Genomic DNA, 12,479 nt, shown 5'->3' with positions numbered 1-12,479 from the left:
TTGTCTCTCTTCTGTGTTGTTCAGTCAGACTGTTGTGCGGTTGAACAGCCTCTTGACTGGCGCAGCTGAACAATGTTGTGCCTCTTTATTTCAATTAGCGGACCTCTTTACCTTCCAACCCTAATCACTCCATTCCTCCTCCCTCCATTGCTCCCTTCTGCTCCTGTCTCACAGATGCTGAACTCAAGGTCGAACCATTTCCTGTCTTTTCTTTTTTATTTGTCTGCATATTGTTGGCCATATTTCGTTTATTCACTTTCCTAATAGATTAGAGGCGGAAACACTTCAGAGATTATACCTGTTTCCTCTCAATCTCTCTTTCAAATGCTCTGTCTTTCTCACTCACTCTGCTTCCTACCTCCCCCACTGGGTGCCCTATCTGCCTTGACCTCTATGTGACTGACATGATAATTACCCAATCAACAGATTGATGGCAGCTCTGTCACAATAAAGGGGATTCAAGTGGTCTCCCTCCCTCCGCCTTCTCTAAGCCTCTCGTTCTCTTGCCTCCTTTCTCCGTTACTGTCTCTCTACTTCTGTCGTTATCACTCCATCAGGTGCACTCATCCTCTCTCTACACGCTTTTTTGTTTGTTCGTCTGCTCTGGAGAGATGGGCCGAGGGGGATGGTGATGTTGTGTTGGGGTTGATGATGGGAAAGGAGCATGGCATGAGACGAAGGCAGTGAGCCTTTCGGGGGGTGGGGGGGGGGGGTAATGCTGTTGTGTTGTTGCCATATTTCAGCTAAAATGCTCAGCTGGGGGCCGAGGTCATCGTAGGGGAGTGAGAGCTGACAGCATGGAACCAGAAGGAGAAAATGAGAAGGAAGGAATAAAGGTTGTGTGGAAAGAGTAGAGAGAAGATCAGGAGAAAAGGGAAATGAAGGACAAAAGAGGAGAGAGATGGAGAGAAGTTGGAAGGTACAAGAGAAGTGGAGCAGAGAGGGTAAAGATCAGTCGAGCCCTTTTGTCTGTTCCATTGCTTCCTCAATAAAAGCCTGTCCAGCAAGACATTAGCCCTTCACAGTCAAGTGTGTGTGTGTGTGTGTGTGTGTGTGTGTGTGAGCGTGTGCCTGATTGTGTGAGAATGATATATTGGGGCCAAAAGGCTTCATCACCCACAGTTGTGCTGTCATGAATTCAGAGACCTGTATTGTTGTGGTGGGTCATAGTGCTAGAATAGGAGGTCACAGGGTTAACACCCCATGATACACTCTCTATTCTCTACCCACACAATCCTGTACATGGCTGATTGGACAAATCTGACAATCTAACTCGCTCTCTCTCCCTCTCTCTGCAGTAAGGACCTGTCCGGCGCTGTCGAGGCAGTAATGGAGTGTATGAAGCGCTATAAGCAACTGCCTCGCATCCATGACGTCCTTGTTGGGCTGGTGGAGAAAGGAGACACCGAACTGCTGCAGAAAGGTGACATATTTGTCTGTCCAACCTGCACACTTTTTCACTGAGTCATCTTTTTCTGATTTATTTTTCTAGCGTTATTACTAATTAGTAAATTAACAAAACATTTATCAGCAGTCCTGAATATTAACTCTAGTTGTTTCCCACCTAAAACAAATATAAAAGTTTCCTGGTTCCACTTTCTCTAATCTACCTAATTCAAAGTGCTCCTGCAGTGTTTGCATTAAATGTGCCTGCAACACATGCAAACAATTCCAAGAGTGTGTAAGGGGACCAGAGAATGAGAGAGTTTCACACCATGGTCGCAGTGAAGCATGCTGGCCAGTCGCATTCTGAACAGTCTCTGTGCAGTTCGACAGCATTGATGAAGTTCAATGTGCCTCAGGGGCAAGTGGCTCTGGAGTGCCAATGAGTCAAGAAAGGTTGAAACTGTGCAGTGGAGCACCTCTCCACTTCATTCCCTCCCCCATTCACCCACTCCCTCATCCACTTTTCCCTCCTACCTTCAGCTATGTGCCCCCCAGCCAAAGGTGACAGACCCTCAGAGTCAGTCATTTTGCCCTCAGAAAATAAAATGACTTTTACAGTGATTGTCTGACAGAGGCCACTGCCAACCAGTGGATTTTCAAATGGCAAATAATTGTCTCCCACTCTGTCATACAAAGCAGAAGAGAAGGAAGACTTAAGACATCAACCTTGAGTCACACTCGAACTGACAGTATTGTGAGTACACACCGCAGCCTGGTGCACCATGGTTTGCTCCTGTGAGCCCATGCTGTTGCAGCATATGGATAGTATGAAAATTTACTTTAAATACACAATCTGTGTGAGGAGACGCAGCTCGGAAAAGTCCGATTCATTGGCGTTCAAGTGTGAAGTGGCCTAAGCAGAGGAGTTCAAACCTGTGACGTGGAAGAGAGAGCGTGATTTAATTAATGCTATTAATGAGCTGACGTGGTTCATATATCCACCAACTTCCTTGGACATTGCATGTAAAAATATTACAGCTCATACAAAAACTTGTCTACATTAAATCTAAACTACCAGTTAATTTCTGGATGATTAAAATTCACCCCTCATTGTCCTTATTGACTTGAACAGGAAGTGGGATTATTCTTTCTTCCTCTGATTTGCTGAAAACGCATGTCTGTTTGGAAAACATGCTCTGTGTGTGTAGTACCTGTCCTGAAGCTGCTGAGCAGAGATAGGGCATAGTGCTGAGCAGAGCACTTTAGCAACTTTACCAGGAGAGCTTAGGCTTTCATTTGGGACGTGTTTGTTTGAAAGCAGATGTGATATGGTTGCTTTGTGCCTGGGACATTGTGCCAAATAATGGAATCAGGAGGAAAGGATGGAGTGTGTGCTACATTTGTTCACCTTGCACAGATTTCCTCTATTCACAGCCTTTCTCTGCTCTGTTTCCCCATCTTTCTCTCTTTGTTTTCCTCTTCAGTCATGGACTTTGTGAGTCAGGAGCGAGGGGATCTGTTCTTTGCATCCCTGCAGACAGGCCGCTACCGTGAGGCTCGTAAGATCATTGAGGTAAACACATACAAAGGAATTATGAGAGGCCGCTTATGTTTTCTGACACTGTTTCTTCCTGAAGAGAATAATTCAGGTTTTCAGAAAGTGACTTGAATGTTGGAGCTTCTTTTATTAAACCATTTCATCTGCTTCAACTAATAGATTACCTGATGATTGCCAAGGGTTTCATGACTGTAGAACAGAGACTGGAAAACTGTCACGTAACAAATGTTAGCTTGGTCAGATTTTGATTAAGTTTTTCTTATAGTATTGACTAGGTCTCATCTCTTTATTTGAATCATCTGCAGATCTTAAATAAAAATGAAGAATTGTTAATTAAAACCAGGATGACATCTGCCCGATTGTCATGCTGGATGGAATTGTCATTGTAGCTCATTTGACCTGAATATTTTATGAATATGTGTCTTTGTTATCTTAAGTCCTGCTATAAGCCCTGTAGATTAGTGTGAGACAAAGAAAAGCAAATGTACAGGCAGTCAGGGACTGGATAGCAGGGCAGAGAGATTGACAGATAAATGAATAAAGGGATGAGCCTGGTTGTCATCTGATCAGGATGAGAACAAAACTGTGGTAAAAAACACCTTAACATCCCTGTGATGCTTCCCTCTCTCGTGTCCTGATGTGCACTAAAAGAAGGATTTGTCCCTTTTGATGATTTCCAAACCTTCTTAAATATAATTGACATGTTATTTACGGCTCTCGTACCCCTTCTGCTAGATTGTATTGATGTTATCCTACTTATAGCAGAGAGGGAGCTACACGCAAATGCTACGCGAGATTGGAGATGCTTTGTAAACAGACTACAGATGTACAAGATGAAGGTTAGAGTGATGCAGCTGCTTCACTCCTTGTGTCACAGTGGGAGGTTGAACCTTCAGATCTTTCAATGATGCAAAATGGATGGAGCATATTCATTTGTCAATAGACAGCTTTAGAATTTACATTAGCTATTGTATGTACTGTACCTGGCGATTCACATGGACAGTTGGTTTAATTTTGACCTTGTAATCAGAAAGATGTTTCGTTCTTCTACATGCAGTTGCTTTTTGTAAGAATATTCAGTCTCTTTAGCTCCATTTTTGGTCTTTATCTACTCCTGAGGGAAACATTTGGCTCTTTAAGTGCTAAGTGCTTCGCTATGTTCACCAGCTAGCCACTAACTGTGTCCGTCTGCTGTGTGGCGCTGAGCAGGCGGCGCTGAAAACACCTGCCTGCTGCAGCTCGAAATGATGCTGATGAGAGTAGTGAGTGAACCCAAACAGTAAAGTTGTATGATTTAAAAACTGTTTGTTAAAGGTGAACAGCAGTCAGTCAGTAGTTTACTGTAGGTTCATTCCTTTCACATTACACATGAGAATTTCATCCACTGTTAATATAATAATGATTATTACACCGTCAAAGCGTGATCAGTTCTCTAGCGTTGTCAGATTAGTAGGTTGCCTGTACTTGGAGTATAAAAGTCTGTGAACAAAAAGTCCCCTTCTGAACTGTCGTGTGTTATACATGCACGACGATGGATGTAGTGTTCAGGTGATACAACTACAATAGAGTCATATCTATCACTCAAACATGAATACACAGTCAAACACACAAATACTTTCCCGCCTGTGAGAGCGTCAAGTGGCAGTCTGGAATGGTGTCTCTCTTTAGGCTGTGTTTGGTATAATTGGCAGCTGATTAATCACAGCTAATTAAATGTAATGATAGAGAAAGGTGCCCAATTTTGTGCTAAATGGTCATGTTAGGTAGAGGATTGTCAGGTGGTTGGGCCTATTATTGCGGCACGTGTATGTACGATGGTCAAGGTTAGGTAGTGTTGCTAAAGAGTGGTGAGCCATTATGTGTTTTCTGTGTTAGGGAGAGGTGTGTGGACTAAGTGGCCAGGTGATTAGTGGAATTATAACATTAGGAATTGAGATGGAGAGGGTTTGTTAAGTGGAGGTGAGATGAGGTCAGCTCTGTCTTTTTCTTTTTGTGTACACGAGCGTAAGGAAAAGATGTCTTAGCATCTAAAGGCTACAAGAGACTTGTCGAGGCTAAGTGATGGTCTATAATACACTGCTCTGCGTGGGTGTCAGAGGATTGTCCCGACAATCTGACCTAGTCGACATTTTACCATGATCTTTTGTGGAAAGTGAGAGTGTGTTGTGTTTTTTTGTTTTTAATTGTGTTGTTTTTATTTCAGAGGATTTAGTTTTCAACCCAGATTAGGGTGATTTGTCCGGACAGATTCAACATCCCAAACGTGTGTTTGTGAGTAGATGTGCAAAGCTTGGTTTGAGCCCACAAGACTTTACCAAGTAAAAGGAATCGGAGGCAAAACGATGGACCACTTGCACTGGGCCTTAGTCTCTAAGAAGATTAGACAGGCTGAGAGAGAATGAGTGTAACACATTTTAATTTGTCCCTTTGGCTGGTTGGATAAGAACATAATTCCTTTGCCTGGGACGGATGGAGCGATGGAAAGACTGAGGAGGAGCACAGGAGATTTGGAGGAAGAGAGAGGGATTGAGAGAAGTGGGGATTGACAGAGGAAGGGATGAAGCCCATCTTTTCTTGACTCCCCCTCCCTTTCACGGTATGATGGGCTCCCATCAAAGAGGCCAGCGGGGATTGAGCGTTGTTGATCCCCGCTCAGATTAACTTCCTGGCAGATCGCTCTGTCTCTCCTTTTTCTCAGCCAGATTACCAGGAAGAGGGGGAGGGTGAGATTTCTTTTTTCTTATTCAGATTGTATCAAAGCCCCAGGAGACAGATGAAACCCTGATCACTGTTATTCTATGATAATAATCATCTAGTCATGCCACATATCGGGCTAAATCTTTGCTACACAAGCCTGCAGATCAGTCTGTGTCGGCCTTTGACAGCTCACACTCTGTCAAACTGCATGTCAAAGGTGTCCTAAAAGTGCAACAGAGCTCCCAAAAAGTAAGGATTATTTAGGGCTGTTGGGACTTTATAGTCTGTATGTTTTTAACTTCATCTTATTATTTTAATGAATTTTTTTTTTTTTGGCCTGTAATTTAGCATTTAAAGCAAGTGTACTGAGCAGTCTAGATTTCTTCCCTCCCCTCCCCCACTGTAAATTATATAATAACAACAAAAAACTAAGTTACGTAGTCCTGTTGTTGGATTTATTTGTAGCTCTACTGCCATTTAGAGTCTTAAATAAATAGCATTTTTCAGCCCGTTGTGCTTCTTGTCAGTGTGAAGATATCACCATTTACAGTATTAAGAGGTCTTCATATTTTAGATGTAAACGATCATTCTTGTTTATTGCAGCCTGTTTTCATCGGTTTGACCTCATTTCAGTCCTTGATAATATTGTAATACAAACAAGAGCACAGTGACAACACTTAAATTCAGCAGGGAGAGAAATGCAAATTAAAAATAAACCACTGTTATCTTTTTAATTGTGTGCGCTCTGAGTTTGTCAAGCAGACCGAATCATTTTCAGCAGTTTCATACGACAGCACCCGGGAGATGTTCAGTGCAGCTACAGTTTATTTATCTATTCTCTACTTTCTTTGCTTAGAAATTCTCATCTGCTTTTCTTTCTGTAGACCCCTGGGCTGAGGGCAAGGCCTGGACGCCTGCAGTGGTACGCAGAGAAATGCATTTCTGCCAACCAGGTAAGCCACACACACACACACACACAGAGACAGCTTGAGCTGATCAAGGCCACAGAGAAGAATGCAAAAAGAAAAGTGAAAATACAGCAATTCCAACTATGTATTGACGTGAATAGATGGAGACCTTGGAGGAGATGGTGGACATGACAGCCAAGCTGTTTGAGTGCGACAGAGATGAGATGTACAGTTACCTCCTCCGTCTCTGCAGTAAGTCATTCCTTCTTTCATTTGTCTGTTTGTTGATTCCTTTATTTTTTTCCTCTCAGTTTGTGTTTGCCCTCACACTCAGTGGACGTTCAGACTGATCCGGTAAAAACGCTGCGGTGAACACAGTCCCCCGTAGAAATGAATGGGGAGCGCTGTGTTTTTCACACCTTTGAAACTCAGTCTGAACACAGCCTGACCCCAAGTCCCCTCTGCTGTCGTGACCTCTCACCTCTGGGTGCGCTTTTGAGAGTACAGTGCTTGTGTGTGGGGTGGGGTGTGGGGGGGGGGGGGGGTTGAGAAAGGGATCAGTCAAAAGTAAGAAGACATGGTATGATTGCTGCAGTGGAGAGCAGAGCAGATAACAGCAGTGATTGAAGTGTTAAAGCTGATTGTCAATCCATTACCCCCACTTCCCATGTGCATGCACACACGCACACACCACTAGTTGGTGTTTCCTAAATTACAGCATAGTTGAGGGTCAGCCAGTTGATCAGATTAGTGCTTTGATTGCCCTCTCTCAGCATGGAGTGCTTGGTCAGAAATTACTCTGTGGTGCAGGCAGAGCAGGGGGCTACAACCGATGTGGACTGACTGCACAGCCACATTTGTCTGTGTGTCATGGTTTTATAACACATTACATAAGGATGCACCTCGTCTCATTCCCACTGCTTTGTTTCCTGTTCTTCTCAGAGGAGACAAACAACTGGCAGAAGGCAGAGGCAGTGTGGATGAAGATGCAGGAGGAGAACATCGTTCCCAGAGAGAGGACCCTGCATATGCTAGCAGAGATCCTGAGAAATAATGGCCAGGAGGTACCCTTTGAGCTGCCTGAGGTAAAAACCCCCATCCTTATTGTATGTACGTCCCTCGAATGCTCATAAGTGTGATTAGATATTCAGAAGAATAACTGCCATGAGCTTCTTGCGAAGCAGGTAGGTCTGAAAGCAAAGAGCAGGAAGCTCCAAAAAAGCAATTTATAGCAGACACCTTGGGCTCTGGGAGTGTTTGATGGTTATTTCTCACTATTTTCTGATGTTGCATAGATCAATGGATAATAGCCACTATTGTAAATTACAATAAATGAATGTTAGGTGTGCTTGATAAAATAAACATAAAAGATGCTGCAACTCATTTCTCAAAAATCCAAAGTGAAAGTACTTTATTAAATTGCAATGAGAAATTGCAGGGTTACAGAAGCCAGGCTGCAAATCATGACTCACAAAGTAAAAAATATAAAGACAAACAGAGATCAACTATAGATAAGAAATAAAATAATAAAAACAGAAACAACTGACAGCTAGGACCCTGTAATTCCTAATATATATGCAGCAATAGTGGCCCTGTACGGTGAAATTCCAGTATATTCTGTATATGGAAAAGTGGATCCACAGATACAAGCATCATTTAAAATAAATGGCCTCATTCCCAGTTATTTTCATATGGAATTGATTAACCAAAGAGCATCTTGACCCCAGCGTCTGGTCATTGGAGCTAACACCTCCCAACCTCTGAACCCCCTTATCAGTGGCTCTCTCTGTACAGCTCCACCCCGCTGCACTTTAAGCCTCTGTTCATTACATACAGAGGAAACAGGATTGAAGCTCTGACCTGATGTGTGGTCAATCAGATCGTCTGGCTGGTGAAAGGAATTACAGCTTGATCTGTCTGTAAATCTGTAATGCCAGACTAATTTAGCCAGCAGCCAAATGCCACCATATGGCTGCTGCCGAGCTGGCAGTTTATTAGGGACACCTAGCTCACTAATGTTCTGTTTCTTTGCATTATGTTGCTCAGTTCCTCCTCGGCGCATTTTTCCTTCACTTTTCTTTGTGAGCATGCTCAAATGGCTCAAAGTGTGATGAGACAGGAAGCGACTGCTGTCGCCTAGAGCGATGAACTGGGCGACCCCAGGGCCTCAACAGTTTGTTTCAGCAACCCCCCTCCCCCACACACACACACACACACACACACACACACACACACACACACACACACACACACACACTTCCCCCCCAGGGTGCCAGACCTAATTTACCCCTAGCCAGTACAACTTAACCCCCTCCCCTCACTGCATCATGGGTGAACAAGCATTAGGGTGTCTGCCCTGCCTACCCAGCGTTACTGCACTGTCACATAACACACACACACCAGCTTGTCGCCAGCACACAGTTGTGTACAAGCTCAAATGCTGGATGTAGTTGTGTTCTGATAGAAACACCCAAGTACATTTTATCACTGATTTCTCTGTGTGTGTGTGTGTGTGTGTGTTATTTGCAGGCCTGGTATGAGCAGGTGACGTCAGCAACAGCCCCCACCACAGCTACCAATGATAATCTGTACCAGGTCCGTCTGCTGGCCCTCTGTAAGGGGGACAAAGTCAAAGGTAAGCAGCAGGAGGCTCCAGTAATGTAGTCTCTCATAACATGGGGCTGAATTAAAACACATGGGATGTTGCTTGGAAATACTTGAAGCATCTGAGGTCTGTAGGGTTTAAGTCTGAAATCTAAGATACAACACCAAATCAGAAAAGGTAAAGGAAAAGGAAAACAGTGATGTGTAAATCACCTGTGTCCTGTATTATGTTGAAAACAATGGTGATTATTTCAAATTCTGTTGTTCATCTCGTCCATCCTCTTACTCATCTTCTGTTTTTCCCTCGTTCTTTGGTTCTTTCTGCAGAAGCCTATCAGATGCTGAAGGAAGCTGATAAAAAGGGTGTGGCATTAGGCCCTTCCCATTATGACTCTGTGATCCGTGCCCTGTTGTCCAAAGGATTTATTGAGGACGCCATGGCAGTCAAGGACATGTAAGTGACCTAACATCTGATTTGACAGCTGCAAATAAAACCTTTTAAAACAGAGAAAAATGTGTTTATTCCAAGTTATGATACCAGGAATAAACAGAATATTTAAGTAGGTTTGACCAAAAGTTTCTTCGCTTCTCCGTCTGTGAGGGGCCGACACTGAATGATGACGACAGTCGATATGAGCAGAGGCGAGAGATGTAAAAAAATAAATCCACACAAGCTCAGATCTGAGCGTTTTGAGAGCTTTCACATGGTCAGAGGTCAGATGTGAATCGGATCTAGGACCACATATTGAAGTGTCCCAGATCTGGTTTGATTTGTTCACACATCTGCGAAAAGATCAGATCTGAGTCACTTGAGAGTTTGGGTCACAGCAGGTAATATGAACGTAGCTGTCGTTCAGAACATCATGTTGTTACAATATTGAGCACTTTTTACCCTTAGCGGAGAAAGACTGCACCGCATCTTTATTATAAACATAAAAAACTGCCAAACTCGACCTGTTAATTTAATTGATTAATGCTCTGCTACTTTTTTGGTCTCCTCCGCCTGTGGCACCTCGGACTAAAACCACATCTCTTAAGTAGACATGAGGATTATGAACTGATTGTGTACTAACACAATGAATACATTAGATATGAACAGTTGTTCTTACTAAGCCCCAGGAAACACACACACACTCAGATATACAGATTAATTTTGGTTTTCTGGGAAGTGGGTAATGTATTATGTAGTTACAGGGTCATATCAGGGCTTGAGCCTGGAGACAAATGAACAGACGCTGATCTCCTCTGCTCTCTTTGTCTTTTACATAATCTCCTCCTTTTTTCTTTACCTTCTTTTGTCCCCTTTGTTTTAAAAATCATTTTTTCTGCAGAAGAAAAACAGAGAAGGAAAAGATGTAGTCAATAATTAGCAGAGAAGGAAAAGATGTAGTCAATAATTAGCAGAGAAGGAAAAACGTCTATTACACAATCAGTCTCGTCCGTGTTTTCGTTTCTCGGCATGGGTCGCTCTTTTATGTTATGAGAAATAATCGTATCAACTTTGGGCCCGTGTTCTAACAAGTGCGAGGCAATAGAAGTGATAACCCATCTCCAGGCTTTGATTGGTTTATGGCATACCTGTCTGGATAAAAGCTTAGTTTATATGCACTCTAAATGAGAAGTGAAATGAGCTGCGAGGAGAGTTGGGAAAAGATGGAAATTGCAGGGAAAGGAAGGAGATAAAGAGCTAAATAAGAAAGGAAGGGAGGAGGGCGAGGTTTAATCATACACAGGGTTAATGAAGATGCTACAGGCATTAATTCTCAGTGCGTGTGGGTAGAGTGTGTTTGTTTTGGGGTAATCTGAACAGGATTGAGCAGCGGAGTGCTTATGGTGAGATTAAGAAATTGGCTGAGAGTGATGATGAAGAGAGAGGAAGATGATGGATTCAGTGGCTAAAGCACAGTAGCCATAAAGGAGAAGGTTAGAGACCGTGGCACTGAGATGAGGTGAGTGAGCGACTGCCTCTAGAGATTTTCTCCCACCCCATAAGAATAATTTTGACCTTGCGCCCCCACCCCTCGGTCTGCACGGCAATCCGTCGGTGACCCTGTTACAGCTCCAATCTCCGCCATGACCCTGTCACAGCAGCTGCCAGATGCTGCTTGGCCTGGTGTCGCCACGGCAATGAGGATTGCTGGCCTGATGCTCAATTGAGTGGATGGTTTAATCTGGTTGGAGGACTATAATAATACTAAAAAAGGGAGGCAAGCTTGATTGAGGTTTTAGTGGCAAAGGAATGAAAAGGAGCATGGCTGAAAGGGAGAGTAAAGAGATGAGTAGACAGAGTGAGGGAGGTGAAGTCAGGAGGAAGAAGTGATGAGGAGTGGGAGCGGTTCCCGGAGGCCTCGGTCCTGCAGTCTGTTCCAGCCTCCCCTTCCCACATAATACCATACAGAATCACACGGGAGGGAGCGCAGCAGGAAACAACACGACATTTTGCATGGGAGAATGGATTTCGATCATGTTTGAAGAAGACTGAGGAATTTTGAGTAAAAATTTCACTTTCTTTTTTTTTTTTTTTTTTTTTTAGATGTGATGCATTTTAAAGGACAAGTGCAAAAGTTTTCAGACAAGCTGCTGGTACAATACCAGCTTTAAAGTTACAAATAATAGACTTTCTAATAGTTGTATACAGCCCACGCTGGTAAGAAGTTATATATTCCACCCGTCACTCAGATAAAAAAAAAACTTCAGCTCATGCATATGTTAAGGCTTATATCAAGCTATAAATAATATAAATGTTTCTGTCCCATCAAATACTGTTGATGACACCTGAGAATGTCTCATAAATAGACTTAGCCTGTGGTATTTACTGTCATAGTGGCCCACAGTAGTTTGTCATATAGGTCAAATTAAAGCTGAAAAAGTTATCTTTCCCAGTAGACAGAAATAAGAAGTATAAGTGATAACAACCAAGAAAATGTTTTGTCTCCATCTTCCTCAGTGCTCAGTCTCATGTGCCAGGCTTCAAGCTGAGTGATCTCGCCAGAAACTTGCTCATTGTCTCACACAGCAAGAGAAACGAGCCCAAAGGTAAGAAACATGTATGCGCTAAACACACACAGTGTATACTCATTTTATACACATGACCTCACATGTTGCACCACTCTGCAGACGCTCTTGACGAGCTGAAGTTGATGCTGCAGGCGAACCATGTGCCCTTGCAGCTCACCATTAGCAGACTGGTTCAGGCCCTGGGCAGGCATGGGGACGTGGCAGGCATCGAGGAAGTGGAGTCACTGATGAAGGGCCTCAGCACGACCCTCAAACTGTCCAACATGTTGTTTGTCAACAATAAGGCCTTGGCCCACATCAAGAAGTAA

General features: G+C 43.3%; 1 protein-coding gene across 1 annotated transcript in view; it reads left to right on the top strand.

Annotated features, from left to right (window-relative positions):
- lrpprc (leucine-rich pentatricopeptide repeat containing) overlaps nt 1–12,479 on the top strand; it is a 52,221-nt gene that overhangs the window by 31,623 nt on the left and 8,119 nt on the right. Inside the window, exons 24-32 of the mRNA XM_020599981.1 lie at nt 1,299–1,423; nt 2,871–2,959; nt 6,526–6,594; nt 6,711–6,801; nt 7,492–7,634; nt 9,079–9,184; nt 9,481–9,607; nt 12,101–12,189; nt 12,271–12,475. Coding sequence (XP_020455637.1) covers nt 1,299–1,423; nt 2,871–2,959; nt 6,526–6,594; nt 6,711–6,801; nt 7,492–7,634; nt 9,079–9,184; nt 9,481–9,607; nt 12,101–12,189; nt 12,271–12,475 — 1,044 coding nt within the window. The remainder of the gene's footprint in view (nt 1–1,298; nt 1,424–2,870; nt 2,960–6,525; nt 6,595–6,710; nt 6,802–7,491; nt 7,635–9,078; nt 9,185–9,480; nt 9,608–12,100; nt 12,190–12,270; nt 12,476–12,479) is intronic.

The sequence above is a fragment of the Monopterus albus genome, unplaced genomic scaffold (assembly GCF_001952655.1).
Source record: "Monopterus albus unplaced genomic scaffold, M_albus_1.0 scaffold3.1, whole genome shotgun sequence".
Lineage (NCBI taxonomy): Eukaryota > Metazoa > Chordata > Actinopteri > Synbranchiformes > Synbranchidae > Monopterus > Monopterus albus.
The sequence above is the reverse complement of the archived record's forward strand: the minus strand, read 5'-3'. Positions and strand labels throughout refer to the sequence as shown.